Here is a 24727-nt window from a genome sequence, read left to right on the forward strand (position 1 = left end):
TGTATGAACTTTCTCTACATGATAAATGCCACTTAATGAAGTGAGGCAACCCCTTCAAATGCACGTTTATGAGCTGTCAAAAGTTCAGAGATAAGGGCTACACATTGAGTCGTCAGCAATTGTTAAAACAGAAAGCAAGATGTATGCAGCTATACTGAAGGCAAAGGCCATAGAAAAAAAAAAAAACTTCAATAGTTTTTGTTTTTTAATAAAGACAATTGAAAAAAAATATTTTTGGTCCAATATGAGTAAAATGCAACAATAAAAATTGCCCCTGAAGTTGTCTATAGCCTTTAAATCATTCAAGTATAAGACCCTCTTGGTCCAGGGGCAGCAAGCTCTTATTACCGGTACTTGTCATTTACTACACTGAATTCAAGATAAGAGATGGACATTGCCAGTGTGAAGTGGAAATTAAGTACAAATGACAGAATGAACCTCAGCCATAGCCAGGCATTTAGCACACTCTGTTTACCATGCATCTTCAGTAGCTTGTAAGATAAAACAATCCCAGAAACAGCGATTCCTCCATTTTTATTGTGTGCAACATATCCTGTACACTATTAAAACCATTCTTGTTTTAAATAACAATAGAAGAATATGCGTAGTGGTCACAAATATATATTTTGTACATATAAAAAAATGAAACTAACACAAAAATAAAGAATAGCATAACAGCCTAACAGCAAGGCAGATAACAATAGTTTAGCTAAATAACAATTTCTTCAAAATACTGGAAAATTACTTATTTTTTTTGCAAAATCTCAGAAATCTAAGCCGTTTTTGAATGATTTTAATTGGCTACAAAGCCAGGAAAGTAAATGAAAGCCGCTTCACCACTAAAGCTCTTAACTGCCCTATCCTGTAGTAATGACTTTCAGCCCTACTTAGCATGAATGTGCTCAAAAAGCCACTGATTACAGAATCAAAGCTGTCATTCTGTAACTTGGCAGATGTAAACCAGCTTATATTAGCATAAATGAAAGATTGCTTTGAACAGCTCTCAATCATATGATTCACCAAATCAAGGTAATACTTTCAGAGTTTGCACGGTAGGCAGCAGCCCAGCTAATCCAGCGGAGCTGAAATTGGAGCAGAGTGGATGTCAACACAAACCTCCATCCCCTGCAATGATCTCACTGCCTTGTTTCAAAGTCTTGTCATAGAAGTACAAATAAGATGCTATTGCCACCTTTACCTCCAATCTAGGAATGCATCGCTGGAATGATATACTAAGCCAGCATCACAAGAGGAACACAGCAGTAAAGCATTAAATTGCTTATCTTACAGTCATAAAATTGCTGACCTTACAGTTGTAAAAAAATGCTTAGGGGTCTTATGAACCAAAATCCAATTAATGTAAGGTAAACCATGGAAGTGCTCCGTATCTTGCGGGTTGTGTGCATGAGCACTATCTCTTGGGAACACAAAGGATTTTATGGGTTAAATTCCTACTTGATCAATCTTCATCTGCCCAAATGGGACACACCTCAGAGGACTGTCAAGCCCAATATGCATTAAATAGTTTCCATGTTCTACAAAAATCGTCTTGACCCGCCAAAAATAGTCCGCCAAAAATAGTACCGTATATAACTAGCCACAGACCTATACCATGTAAACCACAGCAATCTGCATTTTTCTCTGCAGAAGGTAAAGGTAACATCAGCGTATTCAACTCGTGTGTCAATAGCATCAAGAAAAACAAAAAAAATGGCATAAAAATCTGTATATATCTACATAATTCACATAAGTCACTATGCCCTCAGCAGTAAAGGGCCTAGTGTGAGACACTCATGACTAAGAAAAATGTAATCTTCTTAAGGTCTCGCATAGAATGCATCAGTTTACAGAAAAGCTACAGTGTACGTGTCTTCCAGTGCAAATGCTCCATCCTTCTCCGAGTCATGCTCAGTTCTGCTTGTCCTGTATGTTCGATTCATTGGCAGAGGACTTAAATCTATTAGCTGAAATATAAGAATATAAATTTCAATATAACTGAGAAACTTCAGACAAGAAATATCAGACCACACGTTTATGTAACAGACACAAACTGATCTCATGTGTTCCTCTTATCCTACAGTAGGCCACAGACATTAGACTGTTAGGTGATGTGTCTTTTGCGTGGTGCCCACCTACAGTAGGCTCACCAACCTAAATAGTTTCATAAGGGATAAACTGATGCCATAGCTGTGTGGATGCACTCCCTGCCAGCTACACAAACAAATATAACACTAAGGCAATTCAAATGTGTACATTTAGATAGATGCTTTAAGGGGTTGTCCGAGTTAAATAAAAGCCTGGGCAGCAACAGCATGTAATAAAATAGCAAAATAAATCATACTTTCCATTCTACTCCCTTGCTGTTTGCTGCGTTGCGCTCTGATCCTCTCAGCCAACGTCCGTTTTTTCTGGACGTCCCTGGCTTCAGCAGTCAAGTACCATATACTGTTGAGGTCTGTGACTGGTTGCATAGTGACTTGGCGTGCACGGGATGTCACTGCTGCAGCCAGAAAGTTGATGTCAGTGCTGCGGGACTAGGGCATGACGCTGGAAGCAGCAGGGGAGAAAAGTGGTAAGTATGACCACTCACTGTTGCTATCCAGGTTTTTATTTAACTTGGACAACGCCTTTGGACAATTAAATGTTTCCAGCTCATTTAAATTCATACCTATGGAGATTTTAAGGCCAAGTAATTTTTTTTTGCACTTCTTATAACTTCGAAACAGAAGTTATAAGAAATGCATGAACAGACAAGTTAAATTATAATGAAAGCAGCATGTGAACAGGACTCTCTCTAGTTGTCAGCATTGGAATGAATGTTCTCCCAATTAAAAAAATTTTTAAAACCCAGTGGTCCGTGCCCATGGGCACAATCGCCAGAATACTCACTCCTACAGCTGTGCCGCTGGTGCCCACAGATTGCTGGGATACTTCTGCTCCCGCCCAGCAGGGTTAGTCGCTTAAATGTGTGTAGCTCTGCAGGCTACTAGCCTTCCTGCTTCTGCCTCCTACCCCCTGCTCTCATAGGGATCACATTCACTCTCCTTGGCTCTTAAATGGCCAGTATGCATGGCCTTTCCTGGGTTATTTAAGGTGCCTTCCCCTATGGGAGGATGCCTATGTAATAGGTGGTTAGCTTGTGTAGTCCCAAGTAGGTGCACTATTGTATTGTCTTGACCTCCTGTCTCCGACCTCTGCCAGACATTGTCCTGCCTGACTTTCGTATTGACCCTGTGTCACCTATCCTGACCTTCTGCCTGCTTATCGGATTGAACAAACTCTGTCTGCCCTGAACGCTGCATGTCCTCCGACCTCCCTCCCACATGTCTGTCCCTTTGGTGCCAAGCACCGGCATCTCTTGACCTGCCAGGGTCTGGCGTCAGTGAACAGAAAGTACTTCAAGAGGTAATGGCCTGGTAAGAGTCCAGATCCCTGTATAGGGGTTAAAGGGTGAAGACCAGCGGAGGTGTGTGTGTGGGGTCACTCTAAGAGCAATGTCTAAGACAAATCTGTTCAGTAACACAGTGGGTCTACATAAGAAAAAAAAACAAAAAAAAAAAAAATAAAAAAAAAAACAACACATTCAATCAGACAAAGCACATGTTATACATTTGTTTCATAGTGGTGGGATGGCAAGTCCCACAAAATCAATACAAGAATTCTAAAAACACCTACTAACCAAAGTTTACAGCTTAAGGGTCCATTCACACGTCCGTTGTTTCTTTCCTGATCTGTTCTGTTTTTTGCGGACCAGATCTGGACCCATTCATTTTCAATGGGTCCTGAAAAAAAACGGACAGCACAATGTCAGATTTTTTTTCAGGACCCATTGAAAAGGAATGGGTCCAGATCGGGTCCAGATCTGTTCCGCAAAAAACGCAACAGATCAGGAAAGAAACAACGGACGTGTGAATGGACCCTAAAGGGAACTTGTCACTTAAACATCGTTATACTGATAATACACTCCCTGCCAAAAGTCTCTGTTGTAGCATAAAGAATTTCTAATATAGTGTGTGCTGTATGCACTTAACCAGAGAAGAGTCTAACAGCATGTGGCACACGCGTAGTGAAGTGAGGCACACAAGCCTTGGCACACTGCGCATGCGGTGGATGCCACTAGACTCTTCTCCAGTAATGTATATACGGTAGCACGCTCTGCATTATAACTTATTATACCTAATGCTACAACACAAACTTCTGGCCAAGCATCAGCCCAACACCGTGACCAGCTGGCCTAACGTCCAAGAGGGAACCTAACTGATCCAATACAGCTTTAAAAGAAGTCTGACCAAGTCACATGAATCCTTTCAGCTGGTCAGAAATTGTGTGAGTCGTTCCGTGTGTAATATAATGTATTGTTAGCGTGTAATCATGCTAGTACTAGTAGTTGTGAATGTAATAATAATAATAATAAAAAACAACTATTGGTTTCATAGGGATTCAAAAGCATGAAAAACTGAAATCAGTATTATCTTACTCTGCAAATAAAACATAATAGGGAGGAGAGAATAATGAAGCTCAGCTTTTATTAAACAGCCAGAAGTTTTTGCTGTTTCCGTTCCATCTGCAGGAAATACTTACGCAATATGAGCTTGCGCTTCTTTTGCTCCGAGTGAAGGAAGCTGCTGAGATAAAAGACCACTGGTAGGAATAGGATAAATGCTGACACTGCAATCACCGGGACAGTATCAGTACAGGGTAACGTGCAGTTGAAAGTTCTACTCCACAGTTTGCGAGTGCTGTTCATCTGAAAGAACAAATGTACGATTAGCCCACTAGTTCATCTGAAAGAACAAACTGTACTGTATCCATAAAAAGTGCTCCATCCAGTTCCAATATTAATTGGTTCTCGGACGACCGCTGTCATTTGAAAATATCGTATTGTATTGGGAGCTTAACAATGGACACCAGCCACAAAATAGGAAAGAAATGAAAATAAAAAAATAAGCAAATAAATATTACAGTTAAAGCAAGGACTTACGGTACTTAAAAAGGTCAGACATAGATGCTGGAAGCTGTAAATCACTTTCTTCTTCAGGGTCCTGTATAGTACACAGTGTATCAGAAAATAAAAAGAAGCTGAACTCACCTGATGTCCAAAGGAGCAGCTCATCCTGGCACAGAGGCAATATAGAGCATATAGTACAGCACTGTACTGTAGGGGGCACTGCTAGACAGCCATCAGCATATGCACTTCAGTAATAACCCTACGCGGCCAATCTGGGGCCACGAGAATAACAGGCAGCCCCTCGGACCTGATTTTCCTGAGAAGCCGCGGAATGAGCAAAGGAGGCAGGAACACGTAAGGAAACGTGAACCGACTCTATGGCATCACCAGTGCATTGCATGCCAGGGCCCTGGGGTCCCTAGACCGTGCGACGAAGTCCTCAACCTTGTTGTGGAACCGTGAGGCCATGAGATCCACATCCGGCTGACCCCACCTCTCGCAGATCTCCCTGCGGGTGAAGAGCCCACTCGCCGGGATCGAGACGCTTCCGGCTGATCCAGTCCGCGATCCAGTTGTCTACGCCTGGAATGTGAACTGCCGATAGCGCCGGAACACGTTTCTCCGCCCACATCGGCAACGTCTCCTCCATAAAAATCAGCGCCGTCTCCTCCATGACTGTCAGGCACCGGGTGCTGCCCTGGTTATTGATGCATGCCACCGCTGTGGAGTTGTCGGACTGCACCCACAATTAACAACTCCCGAGACGGTCGGCCCAGTGTTGCAGAGAGAGCCGAATCACCCTCAACTTCAGAACATTGATTGGAAGGGAGCGCTCCTCGCGTGACCATACCCCCTGGACCGAGAGATTTTCCAACACTACCCCCCAACCCCTGAGGCTTGCGTTCATTGTTAACACCCTCCAACGGAGAGGGAGAAACATCAGAGAGGCCATCCACCATCTGAGGGCCCGATGCACTGGGGCAAGGAGACACATTGGCCGAACCAAGGAGGCTGGGGAGCAATCCCAGCTGCACAGAATGGCCCGCCAAAGCGCTCTGGTATGGAACTGAGCATAGGGAACTGCTTTGAAGCCAGAAACTATGTGCCCCAGAGCCTGCATGCAGCGACGAATGGGAACCGGAGCTGGCCGCAACAAGGGGAGAATCTGAAGATGGAGAGCGGATAGTTTTTCTGGAGGCAAGAACACCTTGGCCTGACAAGTGTCCAGTACCATGCCCAGATAAGTCAATCGCTGCGATGAATAAAGACAAGACTTCTGTCTGTTCACAATCCAGTCAAAGCGCTCCAGGGTATCCAGGACTATGCTCAGGCTGTCTGCCTTCCCTTGGAACGACGGACTCTTCACCAGGATGTCGTCTAAGTAAGGATCGCCACGATCCCCCTGTCATGGAGCAGGGCTATGACTGCCGCCAGAACCTACATAAAGACCCTGGGAGCCGTGGCCAGGCCGAACGGGAGGGCCACAAACTGGTAGTGAAATGGACCCACTGCGAACCGGAGAAACCTCTGATGACTGACACATATTAGCAAGTGAAGATAAGCGTCCTTGATGTCTATAGAGGACAGGTACTCCCCCGGTTCCATGGACGCAATGACCGACCTCAGTGACTCCATCTGGAATCTGCGGACGCGAAGGAAACGGTTGCGTGCCTTGAGGTCCAGAACGGGAAGGACAGTCCCCTCTATTTTGGGAACCACAAAGACTGGAGTAAAACCACGGAAACCGGTCTTGCGCAGGAACTGGAACAATCACACCTTGCTGCAGCAGCGTGTGAATTGCCAGAAAAAAAGAATCTGCAGCTGCGGGAGAGGCCAGAGGGGACAACCGAAAAAAAAAAAAAAAAAAAAACGGGACGAAGGGAAGGACTTGAAGTCCAGCTTGAAGCCCTCTGCAATGACCTCCCTCACCCACGCATCTGAGCCAGCCAAACATGCCGAAACACACGAAGCAGGCCACCCACACGAACGGAGGGCGCCGGGAGCCGCCCGTCATGCAGCGGAGCTCTTAGGGTTAAAGGACTTGGAGCCCTGTTGACGGGAATGCCAGGAAGGCCGCGGCTTAAAGGAAGGCTTGCGCTTCTGGCCTGTGGCAGTCTTATCGGACCCTCCCTTGGGGCCAGAAAAACCTCAAAAGGGACACAAAAAAAGGCTTCCGCTTTTTCCTTATTAGACCGCCCCCTGTTCTGTGGTAAATGGGTGCTCTTATCACCTGTAGCGTCCAAAATGATCTCATCCAGAGGCTTACCAAAAAGTCGGCTGCCGGTAAAGGGGAGGGCCGTCATGGTCCGCTTTGAAGCATTATCTGCCGCCCAGCAGGAGAGCCATAGGGTACAGCGAATAGCCACCAACAGGGCTGACGAGCGAGCCTGACCGCGTCCAAAGATGCTTCACAAATATATGCACTGGCATGTAAGAGCTGCAAGGCCACATCTGCAAGTTCCCCCGAGGGGACTCCCCAGTCGAGACCCTGACGTAAATTACTTGCCCACTCTCCCATAGCCTTGCTCACCCATTTATAGGCAAACACCGGCTGTAGTTCTGTGCCCACTGCTTCAAAGGCAGATTTTGCAAACGCTTCCGCTTCTTATCTTTGATATCGGCCATTGGCAAGGTAGTATGTTTAATTCACAAAACAATATACCCAATATCACACAACAAATGTGTGGTCCCAATCAAATTTAACACCACACCACTAATAAATATTAAATTACATCTTTATTCAAAATACATCTGTAAAATATTACAATGATTCACAATACATGATAATAATAATAATACTCAAAATTGTATCCCAATGTGCCAGTAGGCAGCAGAACAATAGCAGCACAGATCACATGGTCAAAAGAACATAAGATAAGAAAAAATCCACACGGGTTCAAATACATGATGAATATCAGTCCCTCCTTGCAACTTCATGTCTCCAATACACATGCCATCAAAGTAAGCAAGTTAAAATGGCTATGGGAGGTACCAAGATAAAAGCCACTCACCACCTAATATAATCCACAAGAGTCAATCCTGTATATATAAGCCACAAATGCAATAGTCAGAGCATTAAATACATCACAGGAGATAAATGAAAAACAAGGGAGACAATTCAAAATAAATACAGACCGCAGTGCTATCGAACCACCACCGCACGTTTCGCCCTTCAGCTTCCTCCAGGGGACATGTGATGTATTTAATGCTCTGCCATACCTGCCATCTGACTATTTCATTTGTGGCTTATATATACAGGATTGACTCTTGTCTACCTGTGGATCAAATGAGGTGGTGGGGGGCTTTCATCTTAGTACCTCCCATAGCCATTTTGACTTGCTAACTTTGATGGCATGTGTATTGGAGACATGAAGTTGGACTGATATTCATCATGTATTTGAACCCATGTGGACTTTTTCTTATCTTATGTTCTTTTGACCATGTGATCTGTGCTGCTATTGTTCCGCCGCCTACTGGGATCCAATTTTTATTGAGTATCATTGTAATATTTTACAGATGTATTTTGAATAAAGATGTCATTTAATATTTTAGTGGTGTGGTGTTGTGGTGTTACATATAAACAGGGTAGTATGTTTAGCCAAGCGGGAAACTGGCGGGTTCACTATAGGCAGACCTGCAACACAGGAAGGTCTACCTCCTACAGACACTAAGCTAAAAACTGATTAGCTTGGTCCCTGTAGGAAGGGTATAGGTGAAGAGGGAGGAGCTTACACTGTGTGCTTAGTGTCCGCCTCCTAGCGGCAACAGCTATACCCATGGTCTATGCCCGTGTCCCCCAATGAGACGGATGAGAAACAGGGGTTTTACTAGAGAGGACTCCCCTGCAAAACGGTAACTGAACTGATCCGTTTTGCACCCCATCTATTATGACGGAATAAATAATGGAATGCCTCTAAAGGCATTCCGTCATAGAATTGCAATATAGTCCGTGGTAACATAATCCATAACGTAATTCACCTTTTACCATTAAACGAAGCGTAAACGAATGTCAAAATATGAAATTTGCTCATCTTTAGTTACAACGTTTCAAAAAACAACAATGTATGTTGAAAATATTGTGTAATTTGAGGGACCACAATACTATATCAGAAATGAAATCTAACCATGTCACCTCTCAATCTCCCTCACAATTTGCACAATACTTGCTATCTGAGGATTTATATGATACATGGAGAGTCCTACACGCATCAGAACGTGACTATACTTTTTACTCTCATCCTCACAAACAATATTCAAGAATTGATTTGATACTAGTGGACAAATGGACTCTTCAAAATGTCACATCCTCTAATATAGGATCCATAACATGGTCCGACCATGCCCCAATATCTTGTCAAATTTCAGAACGTTTCAACCATCGCTCTTTTATTCCTTGGCGTATCAATAACTACCAAATATCCCTACCTTCTACTCAATCACAAATTACAGAAGCACTCCTGGAATATTTTAAACATAACTCTACTTCAGACGTCCAGCCCACCACAATATGGTGCGCCCATAAAGCCTTCATAAGAGGTCATCTCATTCGTATTTCATCTTATATAAAAAAGCAAAAACGCATACGTACAGAACATTTATGCGCAGAGATAATACGGTTAGAAACTTTAAACAAAGCAAATCCTTCCCAAACTATTAGTAACCAACTCAGAGACCTAAGATTCGAACTTTACCAACTCTACCAAAATACATTTGAACACAATTTGAGACGGTCAAAAGCGAAATTTTATGCGCAAGGAAACAGAGCAAGTAAAGTACTAGCCTACAAAGTCAAATCCCAATTAAATAGGAAAAAACTACCATATGTATATAATTCCAATAAGGAAAAGGTAATTAACCCTCAAGGAATAGCTAACACTTTTGCCAACTACTACTGTAATCTATACAATCTTAAAGACCACAAACTAACTCCGCAACCAACTCCGGATTTAATCGATAAATTCCTAGCGGATATTTCATTGCCCAAACTCTCCCCAGTACAACTAGAACAGATCAACAAACCAATAGATATCAATGAAATACTGCACGTTATAAAATCATCCAAAAGTAATAAATCCACAGGCCCGGATGGACTATCCAATGAATATTTTAAAACCTTTGGAAATATTTTATCTCCTTTCCTTTTAAACACATTTACCCATATATTGTCCACCGGAAATATACCTCAAGAAATGCTCCAAGCTACTATTGTAGCTATACCCAAACCAGGGAAATCTCCCGATGTCCCAGAAAATTTCCGTCCGATCTCCCTTTTGAACGCCGACCTCAAACTTTACTCAAAACTACTAGCCAATAGATTATCGTTACTTATTCCCCATCTTATCCACCATGATCAAGTGGGTTTTGTCAAGTCAAGACAGACCCTAGATGGCACCAGACGTATAATTGACCTCATCTATTTTTCCAGGGCAAATCGGATGCCTTCTCTGCTTCTGTCTCTAGATGCGGAGAAGGCATTTGACCGAGTGCATTGGGGGTATTTGAGAGCAGTCCTAGCTAAGTTTGGCATACATGGGCAAATTAACAAAGCAATAAGTGCATTATACTCCAAACCATCCGCTAATGTCCTTATAAATGGAATGCTGTCTAATCAGTTCTGGATTAACAACGGAACAAGGCAGGGGTGCCCCCTATCTCCCATCATTTTCGCACTTGCTATTGAACCCCTAGCAGAAAGTATCAGGACCCATACACAAATAACAGGTATAAAAATTGGAGAAACAAACCACAAAATTGGTTTATTTGCAGACGACATAATACTGGCACTAACCAATCCAACAACATCCCTGCCTATTGTCATGCAAATATTAAAATCCTTTAGCTATATTTCATACTATAGCTTGAACGTAGCTAAATCTCAAGTCCTCAATCTAGGGCTAGAGGCTTCGGACCTTAATTCGCTGAAATCTAAATTCCCCTTTAAATGGAATTCTGAACATATCACTTACCTCGGAATTAAACTAACCCCATCACTCTCTGATCTCCTAACAGTAAACTATAACATCCTAAAAGAAAAAATCAAATTGGACCTAAACAAAATGAAAAATTGTGAAATTTCTTGGATGGGAAGAATAGCGGCCCTAAAAATGTTCATCATCCCACAAATACTATACCTATTCCGCAACCTCCCAATCTCTATTCCCATAAAAAACTTAAAAGAAATCCAAACACTACTTCTTAAATTTGTATGGCAAGATAAAAAACCAAGGATTCAGGCAGATGTAATGTATCTACCCATTGCCAAAGGAGGACTGGGATGCCCCTCTATAATCAAGTACTATAGGGCGTGTATTTTAGAACAACTGAGATACACTTGGTTAAACCAGACTAACAAGCACTGGGTCACAATCGAAAACTATATCATGGGTGTTAAAAACCCCCAATTATTTTTCTTCTCCAACTCCCTATTGGGAAACATTCGCATCCCAAATTTATGTCCCACAATTCAGGCCGCTTTTGAACTCTGGATCCTATTGACGACAAAACTAAAACTTATTAATGTCTCATTTACAGACATCCCCTTGGGGACATTGGAGAGATGTATCCCACACTTAAGGATCTCTAATTGGACCGACCTAGGGATTAAGAACCTAAGTCAACTCTACACCAATAAGACTTTAAACTCCTTTACAGACCTGGCAGGAAAATTTAAGGTTCCCCATAGAGATTTTTATAAGTATTTACAAATCAGACATTTTTTGTCTGGGGTAACCCTCCCCACTTCCTCTGACACTTGTAAAATAATGGGAATCTTACGAAACCCTCTAAGTACCCTCAAGGCCCTATCTCTCAGCTATCACCTTATGGCGGAGAGATCGGACTCACCACTGACCCCTTTACTAAATAAATGGGAATCAAAATTAAGCTTGAAGATTTCCTCAGAACAATGGGAAACTGCATTCTCTATTATACGGGCTTCTTCTAAGTGTATTAACCATCTTGAAAACTCCAGGAAAATGCTTTATAAATGGTACTATACACCCTACAGATTATCCAAGATGTACCCTCTATCATCCCATGTCTGCTGGAGATGTTCTGCAGCTGAAGCCGACATGGAACACATATGGTGGGAATGCGGAGACATCAAACCGGTCTGGAACTCAATTAATCGTATCCTTACTCAAATATGTAATATCCCAATCTCACTATCTATAGCTCAGGCCTTACTCTCCGTGGATTTAGACTTATTTCCTCATACTATTAGAGTAGTTGTTACTCATGTAATTGTGGCCACTAGAATGAAAATTGCCTACTTTTGGAAGAATCCAAACCCCCCTCCACTAGCGGAAATTATAAATGCTGTTAATAACAACTGTCTATGTGAGATGTTCAATGCTTCCATATCCAATAAACGAGCCAAGTTTAAACTTGCATGGGATTGTTGGCTTCACTCCAAATTTAACACAGTCCTAACAGATAGGTAAAGCTCAGATGTACTTAACACTCCTTGTCACTCCCCCCCCTCCCCCCCCCTTACTCCTTTATATCCATTTCCTTTCCTCTATTCTCCCAATGTTACTTATAGTAATGTTTATATAACCTGCTCTGTTAATTATTATGTTAAAAATGATGACACCATACAGAGTATATTAGAAGATTTATAATGATTCTTAATGCTGCAGACAAAACATACATTTTGGGCTCTGTATGTGACACTTACCTGTTCTTTTTCTTCTGAAAACAATAAAAATTATGTTCAAAAAAAAAAACTATATCAGAAATGCTTCAGGTATAAACTGTGTGCATTAGTTAATAAATCCTGACATGATACCTATCATATTGTCACATGCTTCCATAGACAGAATCACTGTGATGCCAGGCTATCAGCCCAGTGAAACAGATATCTCAATGCATAGGCAGTTGAAAACAACTGGTATTTTTACTGTTTTGTTGCATTACAACCTGGAATTAAAATGGATTTCAATTTAGATTTTGTTCAATAGACCTAACAAAAAGTCCAAATTGTTACAGTGGAGAAGGCAGGGAAGTTCTTTTTTTTTTATTTTTTTTTTACCATCCGTGCTGCTGCATATATAGATCAGGAAATGGTAGCCCCTGTCATAGCATTCATGTGGTTGGTGGGGGCCAGATAACTGCAGGAGCTGTTGGGTCTTAGCAGATCCAGATCAACTTTTCAGTAATGCTCAAAAGCCTTGTAAAAGCCTGCAGGGGCTGTATTCTCCCTGTAACAGGGGCTGTATATGTTAGCACATATATCTGATTGTTAGGGGTCGACACCCAACAGCCCCATCAATCAACCTTGAATGGGAGTTGAACCTGGCACGGCCACTATTTTTTTAATGGAGCCATGCTTCTAGCTCCATTTTAAGTGCTAGCTACAGCACTGGAGGCTGTAGGAAGCTGCTGATAGGTTAGGAGTGCATTGTTTGGGACCCCACCAATTGAATACTGATGCCCTGTCCTGAGGATAGCTCATCAAGATCAGGAGCTTGGAAAACCTTTTTAAGGGGAAACATTTAAACGTCTTGGAATGGCCTAGTCAAAGCCCAGACCTCCAAATGAGAATCTGTGCCATGCCTTGAAAATGCTGTACAACAACACAACTCATCTAACTTTCTGGAACAGTTTTGCCTGGAAAAACGGGCAAAAATACCAGTGTCGAGATGTGCTAAGTTAATAGTGACATACCACAAGAGACTTGCATCTGTAGTTACAGGAAAAGGAAAGTAGTGACTTTCAAGAAGGTAATACTTATGCCCATTTCTCTTTTCTTTTTTATCTTGTAAAAGTTCTATAATTTGTGGAATGGCCAAGCAGATCCACAAAAATAATACATGTGTGCATGGCCATATAGAAATGACTGGGTCCATGTGTGTGATCTGCAAAAATTGTGGACACTACATGAACGGAAAATATGGTTGTGTGCAAGAGGCCTAAATTTAATTCCAGCTTGTAATGCTACAAAACAGAAAAATCAAGGCACTGTACGATAATGTACACTAAGCTGCTGCTCTCCTAACTTCTGCAGTAATAAACATTCAGAAGATTAAGCTGATCACGGGGACAAGCAGCATTTTTCTGTTCTTCCTGTCACTAATTCCATTGAGGAAACTATAGTCAGGCTGTCCCCTGCACCAACAAATGTCATTCATCTTCACAGTAAACATGGTACTTGCACTGCACGACATATATAGAAGTATAGGAACTTACAGCATCTTCTAGGTCAATACATAAGGTGCTTGCCTGCTCCATATCACTGTACAAATTGCTCAGATGACGGTAGCTCTCGTTACAACTTTGGCACACTCTTGAATAATTGCCGTTTTGTGAAGGTATTGGAGGTTCCTGCAATTAAACACAAAATCCCAATTTAATAAACACCACATGTATTCTAAAGTTATAGCTAGAGATGAGCGAATTTCAGGTTATGAAATTCGTTCAAGCTTCATTTACTGGTAAAAGGTGAATTGCATTATGGAATCCGTTACCACGGACCATAACGCAATTCTATGACGGAATGCATAACTGAATGCCTTTAGAGGCATTCCGTTATTCATTCCATCATAATAGAAGTCTATGGGCTGCAAAACGGATCCATCCCGTTTCCGTTATGCATGAGAGGACTCCTATATAAGCCTCATTAACCACCTCAGCCCCCCTAGCTTAAACACCCTTAATGGCCAGACTTTTTACAATTCTGCACTACACTACTTTCACAGTTTATCGCTCGGTCATGCAGCTTACCACCCAAATGAATTTTACCTCCTTTTCTTCTCACTAATAGAGCTTTCATTTGGTGGTATTTCATTGCTGCTGACATTTTTACTTTTTTTGTTATTACCGTAATCGAAATTTACTGAAATTTTTGCAAAAATAAAATAAAAAATATGAAATTTTTCACTTTTAGTTGTAACATAAAAAAAAAATACATCTATATATAACGTTTTTTCTCAATTTATTTTTTGTATAAAAAAAATGGGAAAAGTTGTCTTTTGCCGAGATATTTATCTCACCCAGCATGGGTATATGTAAAATGACACCCCGATACCACATGTGTGGCACTTTTTTGCAGCCTAGGTGGCAAAGGGGCCCACATTCCAAAGAGCACCTTTAGGATTTCACAGGGCATTTTTTACACATTTTGATTTCAAACTACTTCTCACACATTAGGGCCCCTAAAATGCCAGGGCAGTATAAATACCGCACAAGTGACCCCATTTTGTAAAGAAGACACCCCAAGGTATTTCGTGATGGGCATGGAAGTTTTTATTTTTTGTCACAAGTTAGTGGAATATGAGACTTTGTAAGAAAAAAAAAAATATATATATATATCATCATTTTCCGCTAACTTGTGACAAAAAATAAAAAAATTCTAGGAACTCCCCATGCCCCTCACGGAATACCTTGAGGTGTCTTCTTTACAAAATGGGGTCACTTGTGCTGTATTTATACTGCCCTGGCATTTTAGGGGCCCTAATGTGTGAGAAGTAGTTTGAAATCAAAATGTGTAAAAAAATGCCCTGTGAAATCCTAAAGGTGCCCTTTGGAATGTGGGCCCCTTTGCCCACATAGGCTGCAAAAAAGTGTCACACATGTGGTATCGCCGTACTCAGAAGAAGTTGGGCAATGTGTTTTGGGGTGTCATTTTACATATACCCATGCTGGGTGAGAGAAATATCTCGGCAAAAGACAACTTTTCCCATTTTTCTATACAAAGTTGGCATTTGACCAAGATATTTCTCTCACCCAGCATGGGTATATGTAAAATGACACCCCAAAACACATTGTCCAACTTCTCCTGAGTACGGCGATACCACGTGTGACACTTTTTTGCAGCCTAGATGCGCAAAGGGGCCCAAATTTCTTTTAGGAGGGCATTTTTAGACATTTGGATCCCAGACTTCATCTCACGCTTTAGAGCCCCTAAAATGCCAGGGCAGTATAAATACCCCACATGTGACCCCATTTTGGAAAGAAGACACCCCAAGGTATTCAATGAGGAGCATGGCGAGTTCCTAGAATGTTTTTATTTTTTGTCACAAGTTAGCGGATAATGATGATTTTTATTTTTTATTTTTTTTTCTTACAAAGTCTCATATTCCAACTTGTGACAAAAAATAAAAACTTCCATGAACTCACTATGCCCATCATGGAATACCTTGGGGTGTCTTCTTTCCGAAATGGGGTCACATGTGGGGTATTTATACTGCCCTGGCATTTTAGGGGCCCTAAAGCGTGAGAAGAAGTCTGGAATATAAATGTCAAAAAATTTTTACGCATTTGGATTCCGTGAGGGGTATGGTGAGTTCATGTGAGATTTTATTTTTTGACACAAGTTAGTGGAATATGAGACTTTGTAAGAAAAATAAAAAAATAAATAAATTTCCGCTAACTTGTGCCAAAAAAATGTCTGAATGGAGCCTTACAGGGGGGTGATCAATGACAGGGGGGTGATCAGGGAGTCTATATGGGGTGATCACCACCCTGTTATTGATCACCCCCCTGTAAGGCTCCATTCAGACGTCCGTATGTGTTTTGCGGATCCACGGTGTCCGTGTTTTGCGGATCCGCGGTGTCCGTGTTTTGCGGATCAGCAAAACACATACGGACGTCTGAATGGAGCCTTGCAGGGGGGTGATCACCCCATATAGATTCCCTGATCACCCCCCTGTAAGGCTCCATTCAGAGGTCCGTATGTGTTTTGCGGATCCACGGATCGGATCCGCAAAACACATACGGATGTCTGAATGGAGCCTTACAGGGGGGTGATCAGGGAGTGTATATGGGGTGATCACCCCCCTGTCATTGATTACCCCCCTGTAATGCTCCATTCAGACGTCCGTATGTGTTTTGCGGATCCGATCCATGGATCCGTAAAACACATACGGACGTCTGAATGAAGCCTTACAGGGGGGTGATCAATGACAAGTGGGTGATCAGGGAGGCTATATGGGGTGATCAGGGGGTTAATAAGTGACAGGGGGGGGGTGTAGTGTAGTGTGGTGCTTGGTGCTACTTTACAGAGCTACCTGTGTCCTCTGGTGGTCGATCCAAGCAAAAGGGACCACCAGAGGACCAGGTAGCAGGTATATTGGACGCTGTTATCAAAACAGCGTCTAATATACCTGTTAGGGGTTAAAAAAATAAAATAAAAAAATCGCATCTACAGCCTGCCAGCGAACGATCGCCGCTGGCAGGCTGTAGATTCACTTGCTTACCTGCCGATCCTGTGTGCGCGCGTTCACAGGAAATCTCGCGTCTCGCGAGATGACGCACCAACACGTGACTCTGCCTGAGACAGCCGTCTCCGGACCGCGATCCTGCGTTAGGCGGTTAAAGAGGACCTTTCACCGCTCCAGACCTGCCTATTTTTAATAGCTTTGTGCATTCCCCGTGTAATAACAATTCTGGAACATCTATTCTTATGTCTGTATGTTGTCCCATTCTTCTATTATTTGCACTAGAAGTTATTAATATGGCAGCACTGATTGGATAGAGTCACCCCCCCCCCCCAACCTGGTTACCTCCCCTCTGTACCCTTACTGAAGGCTAATAGCAATTCATTCATAACTTTTAGTAGAAATAATAAAGGAATGGCATAACAGAGACTAGGGGTGAGCGAATCGACTTCGGATGAAACAAGGTACCACTTGGTACCAAACCAGAGTTCGGGAAATGGTTTTCTACAGTACAAATTAATTTATGAAGAAGTCTCACGATACTTCGTGAAGCAATAACTTCGGCTAATCGGAGCCAATACATTCTAGTACTGTACGGAGCAGGAGTATTAGAACAAAGTTTTATGTGAATCGACTTTGGATGTTTCATCCGAAGTCGATTCGCTCATCACTAATAGAGACATAAGAAAAGATGTTCCAGAATTGTTATTACATGGGGAATGCATGAAGCATAAAACAGGCAGGTCAGGAGCGGTGACAGGTCCTCTTTAAGTCACATATACAGTAACACTGACAATCTTATGACATATAAACAAGTATATCACACCAAATCAGCCGACTAAAACAAAGTAAAACGAGTTACCCTCGTTCTATTGTTGAAGCACTGGATCAAGCTGTCAAATGAATCCATGAATTCAGAGGTGCTGTTTAATATCCCTGTGCGGTTCTTCTGTAAGCAATCTGTGAAAGATAGCCACATATTAAATAATTATTACTGTAAGGGAGTAAAAACAAATAAAAAAATATATATTTCACTACACTGCAAATCATAGAAGGTATAGTGTGTTCCTTAACTCAGCTGCCTAAATTAAAGGCTATGTACATCTTTGGGGGAATTTTTATGATTGCATTTCACTCATTTTGAGCTACAAAATATATTTTTTTAAATTGGTCTTTATTAAAAATGTTGAGCTCCTTTGTCTGTGCAGCTTTGAGACTCTGTAGTAGCATCTGAATTTTCACTCTGTTCCATCAGGCAGCTCAGCTGACGGCTCCTTATCTCTGATCTCAGACCTCCTAAACGCTCATTGTAGTTCAATTCTTATCTTGATAAGAATGTGGCTTAAAGGGGTTCTCTTGGCTTTTAATATTGATGACCTATCGTCAGGATAGGTCCGACACCCCCACCGATCTTCTGTATGAAGGCAAAGCGTGAGCAGAAAGAGAGAAGGGAGCCGGCACACGCGCGCCTTCCCTTCATACAGCTGAACGGCGGGGGTGCCAGGTGTCGGACCCCCGGCGATCTGATATTGATGACCTATCCTGAGGATAGGTCATAATATAAAAAGCCAGGAGAACCCCTTTAAATAAGTGTTTATGACCTTTTAGTAATTTAGAGATAAGGTTTATTAGATGACCGGCACAAAGTGAAAGTGGAAATACTTATGATCACTAAATATGATCGCTTAATATTATGACAAAAATTGACTGATCGCAGTGTAGCCCTTAGAAATGAATGGGGTAGCAGCACCACACTTGCCACCACTGCGACCCCAGAATTGCAAAAAATCCAGGTAGGTTCTGTAGTTGTGGTCGCGGCAACCTGCAAGTGGTGCTGCTACCCCATTCACTTCTAAGGGCTGCACTGCTACACTGAGATCCTTGGTCACGTACAAGATGGCCAGGTAGCCCCAGCCTTACACACAGACTTTACAGACCGTACTTACTATCACACCTTGAGTCCGTCCACAACTGATCAAAGGAATCACTAAGCGCAAGAATGACTTGGACCCGATCGGATCGCAGCAGTACTGTGGAACAGCTGACTGTGCTATTCTGCAAATGACAGGCAGCGATGAGAAACTTTTCATACGTGAAGTGGGGAACAATAGACAAATCCTAATTTGCTGTATAAATTGTATTAGGTTTCATTTATATTTTAAAACCTCTCCCCAAGACACAGTGCCATTATAACCCCAGGAATGTGGAGCGTCTCTAGGTCACATGCTATAGAGGAAGGGAACAATGTCCCGTGTGATGTACTGGAATATTGCAGAACATCAATAGCCACTTGTATTACTCATCTTCCTCACTTCTGTCTGCTCACAGGAAAATGGAGTTCCAAGAAAAAAAAGCAAAAAAAAAACTGCTTCATGTAAAGTTGTCAGAGCTAGAAAGCCACGTCATGGTTACAGCTATGTCGTCAGCACGTGAATGCTTCATGGTTAGAATGGGATGGGATGTTATGCTCCAATGCCACCACTCCCAGTGCCGTTATGTTTACATGATGTGCCCATATACCACGTGTGACTGCTGCAGCCAATCACATGCTTAAGTGGTCTAGTGCCATGTACCACTGAGGATAGTGACTGGCTGCAGCCACCACGTGTGGTATCAACATGACGTCACTGCTTCAGCAGCAGAGAAGATGAGGACCTGGGTCTGATGAGACAACCCCTTGCAGAGAGGAGTCAAAGCAGCAAACAGCCATTTTGCCAATGCCCGCCACGATCAGTCACACATTTCCCCAGCATTGTAGCAACGGTTGTCCATGGAATAGATGGGCATCTTGGGTCCGACAGAGGGGGTGCTGCTCTATTCTGGGCCATAGTGGGGGAATAAGGACATGTCCTAATAGGACATAAGGACAGGAGTTGTCTTTATGTTACAGAGCAGCTAATATAATCACAGTGATCAGCTGAAGGCAGGTCTGGCTCCCATCAAACAGCTGCCATTGTGTGAACATCTGCCCTGCATGGACAGAAATTTTGCATTTACATGGCAGCCATTCAGAGCGGATTTCTGCACTGTGTGCCTCTACGTTTGACATTTATAGGCCTTAAAGGGGTATTCCGGTTGTTAGAAGTTATAGATAGGGAATAACTATTAGATTACGGGGGGGGTCTGTACCCGCTGCAGCCTCCCTGAATTGAACAGAGAGGTCGGTCGCACATACGTGTGTCATTTCTACGAGAGTTCCGAAGATAGAGTAAAGCGCTCGGCTATCACCGGAATTCCCATAGAGATAAATCGAGTGGCCGCGAGCATGCGAGACTGGACGCTTTGTTCATTTCAGAGGGGGTACACCCCCCCCCATTCTCGTGATCAATGCGGGTCCAAACGGTAGGACCCCACCGATCTAATTGTTATCCCTTATCCTGTAGATCGGGGATAACTTCCGACAACCGGAATACCCCTTTAAGGGTAGGTTCACATGGAGGATTTTGTCCCAGGGCCAAAACTTATGCGGTTTCTGACGCAGGTTTTCATGCAGACGAGTGCTAGGTTTAGCTCAATTGACTGGAGCTAAACCGCGAACAGGCTACTTCGGCAACTTTGTGAGGGGACCGTGCAGTAACCGCGCCAAGAATGGACCTGTATATTCTTGGCTCAATCTTGAAAACGCAAGAACCATCAACCGCATTAACTGTGGCGTGACTTCCCGCTGAAAACAATGGGAGGCAGTTTCAGCCTAGATTCACCACCAAATCCCTGCTGAAACTTGCACCAAAAGTCCGACATCTGAACATAACCTAATATCGCCTTTACACGTGCAGTAAAGTTTCATCTTTGAAACTAGGGCTACTTTCACACCTGCGTTAGGTACGGATCCATCTGGTATCTGCACAGACGGATCCGCTCCTATAATGCAAACGCTTGTATCTGTTCAGAACGGATCAGTCTTCATTACTCTGTCAAAAAAAAAAGTCTAAGTCAAACGGATCTGTTTACAATTGCACCATATTGTGTCAATGTAAACGGATCCGTCCCCATTGACTTGCATTGTAAGTCAGGACGGATCCGTTTGGCTGCAAGCAGTGTTTTGGTGTCCGCCTCCAGAGAGGAATGGAGGCTGAACGGAGGCAAACTGATGCATTCTGAGCGGATCCTTATCCATTCAGAATGCATTGGGGCTGAACTGATCCGTTTGGGGCCGCTTGTGAGAGCCCTGAAACGGATCTCACAGGCGGACCCAGAAACGGCAGTGTGAAAGTAGCCTAACATAAAAGAAAAATTAGGGAACTGCATAAACAGCAATTCCCTAATACGTCATCTCATCTTCCCACTGAGAGACACAAGGTACAGAGGGATATCAAAAAAGGCGTAAAAATGATAACAGACCCCCAAGGTGTGAAAGTGCTGGGTTGCAAGGACTACCAACCCACCTGCAGTAATAAGCCACAGTGCACATTGAGGCACATTTACTAAGATCGGCTTCTTACACCAGCCTTTTGCTGCCGGAAAAACGACACCAGTCCCTGGCTGGCATAGTTTTTAACTAACATTTACGTCTGTTTCCAGGTGAAAACGGTAGCAAATTTGCCGGGGCTGGAGTCCCAGCATGGCCCCCAACACCCCTTACTGCCGGACACGGCATAAAACCGCCCTTGGGACTAAGGCTACTTTCACACTAGCGTTTTGGATTTCCTTTATTGAGATCCGTTCAGGGCTCTTACAAGCGGCCCAAAACGGATCAGTTTTGCCCTAATGCATTCTGAATGGAAAAGGATCCGCTCAGAATGCATCAGTTTGCCTCCGTTCCGTCTCCATTCTGTTCTGCAGGCTGCTTGCAGCGTTTTGGTGTCCGCAGAGGCAAACGGATCCATCCTGACACAATGTAAGTCAATGGGGACGGATCCGTTTTTTACTGACACAATGCAAAACGGATCCGTCCTCCATTGACTTTCAATGGTGTTTCAAGACGGATCCGCTTTGGCTATGTCAAAGATAATACAAACGGATGCATGCGGTTGTATTATCTCAACAGATCCGTATGTACAGATCCATGATGGATCCGCACCAAACACAAGTGTGAAAGTAGCCTTAATATTAGTACAACGTTCAGCGCTGTACTTGGTGAGCAGAGAGAAGGCCACAGGCGCCGATGCCTTCTCAAACAGCTGATCGACTGGCGGTGCCAGGATGTCATCAAGTAAAATATCTTGAAAAAAACCTTTAATTGCCACCTGGTAAGTCGGGCACCTGCAAAATCATTTATCATGGAGTCCGGTGTGAAATCTTCACAGTGTCATACAAAAAGGGGAAGTGGAGGCAGCCATACCACGTTGTCCTTCACCTCTGCACTGAACATATTAGTATTCCTAATCCCATTATGGCTCCAGTAAAAAACTAAGTGCTGGACTCTACCTTTGATCTATGCAAAATATAAAAAAAGCCACATGCAGCAACTTACCAGCAAGCATACCCCCCCAATCCTATGTGTTTACTGGTGCAATGATTGAATGGTTGAAATTCACAACATCCCCTAAAGCCACAAGCACTGTTACCTGAAATAAGGGGCGGACCAGGACTCCCCTGTGTGCTCATGACTCCATTCACTTACATTGTACAGACCATCTCAAATCACAGTCCACACTGAAAATCTTCCACCAAATCCACGGTCTACCAGAGGCTTAAAGGGGGTTTTCCAGGATAAATTCTCAAAATAAACCATGGCAGTAACCAGAAGACTATGTAATAGACTTACTGTCCCAAAGTCTCCTCCATTGACATGCCCATACATACCTATGGGGATTCTCGTCCTGCCCGGGCAACGTTTGGGCGTCATCATCACTGACAGAAGGCCCAGAGGAGAAGCAGAGCTTCCACAGCTCACAAGCGCCATTTTATCTTCCCACTATGGTGTCCCAGCGCAGGCTAGAAACCAAAGCCATAGTGCTGTACTGCGCAAGCGCCAGAACACTGATAGGAATGGGCAGAAACCACACATCAGCTATTAAGTAGGGATGAGCGGACTTCTGTTTTCAAGTTCGGCGTACAAGGTTCAGGTTAGGCTACTTTCACACTTGCGGCAGTGTGATCCGGCAGGCACTTCCGTCGTCGGAACTGGCCGCCGGATCCGCCGATCTTCCGCTGACTGAAAGCATTTGTGAGACGGATCCGGATTCCGTCTCACAAATGCATTGCAAGGACGGATCCGTCTCTCCGCTTGTCATGCGGACCGACGGATCCGTCTTGTACATTTTTTCTCAATTTTACCGATCTGCGCATGCGCATGCCGGAACGCCGGATCCGGCATTCTGAATGCCGGATCCGGCGCTAATACATTCCTATGGGAAAAAATTAATGCGTTCAGGCATGGCCGTAGCATGCTGCGGTGTTCTCTTTTGCCTGATCTGTCAAAACGACTGAACTGAAGACATCCTGATGCAAACTGAACGGATTGCTCTCCATTCAGAATGCATGGGGATATACCTGATCAGTTCTTTTCCGGTATAGAGCCCCTGTGACGGAACTCTATGCCGGAAAAGAAAAACGCAAGTGTGAAAGTCCAAGAATTCCGTTATGGATTCCGCTACCACGGACCATAAGTTATCCATACCGGAATTCTTAGATAACCCAAACCTGTTTGAAAACAGAAGTTCGCTCATCACTACTAGTAAAGAAACGGGCCTCCATGGTGACAGCGCAAGAAAAACGAGGTATTTGGGGGTCACCTACATTGGATTCTGGGTTGGGTGGTGCTCTCAAACATGTTTGGGGTAGCGGAGAACCCCTTTAATTTCCTCAATTAGGGCGTTTAACCAGTATAAACCCTATACAGGTTGCATATATAACTATATACGTTTACAGAAGACATAAGACGTTTCCCACACACCTGGAGAGGATTTCCGATCTTGCTCATGGTCCCTTTCAGCTGGACATACTCCTTGTAGCAGTATTGGCACAGCCGCACCGGCCTTGCCATGCTCACCAAGCAGTTGCTGAGGGTGGCACTGTTGTTAGCAAATTCATGTAGAAGCAGGGCACACTCTGCGGGGTCCGGAGCAGCATCAGGGGCCAGGGAGTAAGCTGGCACCAGAGACAGAGAAAGCTGCTGTGTCCATAGGGCCCTGGGTATAAGGTCAGAGTCTGCTGGCCCTTGTGTGTCCTCCAGTAACCATTCCGTGCCCGCACACCCTGCAGCCAGCAGCAGGCACTTCAACAGGAAGCCTGCAATCATGGTGCAGACTGGTGGGTAGCGAGTATGGAGTAGGGCAGTGTGCACACTGCGATCACATACAGACGCGACACAGGCAGCACACACTAGATCCTACTCACCCTGCTCCCAGCACACACAGTCACACAGCACTTCCGTGTGCACAGGGGCGGGGCTTCTCGAGGCTAACTCTTTCACTGCCGCATCTGGCTCCACTCACTGAAATGATGTGTGGAGAGCATCATTTCAGTCATGCTGAGGCGACTCAGGGGAGGGGAGCGCATCATTTCAGAGCCGTGGAGGGGAGCGTATCATTTCAGGGCTGCTGAGGGGGAGCGCATCATTTCAGGGCCCCTGAGGGGAGCGCATCATTTCAGGGGCCCCTGAGGAGAGCGCATCATTTCAGAGCCGTGGAGGAGAGCGTATCATTTCAGGGTTGCTGAGGGGAGCGCATCATTTCAC

The 24727-nt window shown here is 43.6% G+C and overlaps 1 protein-coding gene across 1 annotated transcript; it reads right to left on the reverse strand.

Moving 5' to 3' along the window:
• Nucleotides 1-515: 515 nt before the first annotated feature.
• Nucleotides 516-24423, reverse strand: OSTM1 (osteoclastogenesis associated transmembrane protein 1). The gene is made up of 6 exons (XM_044290630.1): nt 23945-24423; nt 19053-19161; nt 17969-18066; nt 14138-14272; nt 4582-4747; nt 516-1964 (listed from the first exon to the last, which is right to left on the reverse strand). The coding sequence occupies exons 1-6, from the start codon at nt 24287-24289 to the stop codon at nt 1909-1911; spliced, it is 909 nt and encodes a 302-aa protein (XP_044146565.1). The 5' UTR covers nt 24290-24423; the 3' UTR covers nt 516-1908.
• Between the last annotated feature and the right edge of the window lie 304 nt (nt 24424-24727).

Source organism: Bufo gargarizans, chromosome 4 (genome assembly GCF_014858855.1).
Source record: "Bufo gargarizans isolate SCDJY-AF-19 chromosome 4, ASM1485885v1, whole genome shotgun sequence".
NCBI lineage: Eukaryota > Metazoa > Chordata > Amphibia > Anura > Bufonidae > Bufo > Bufo gargarizans.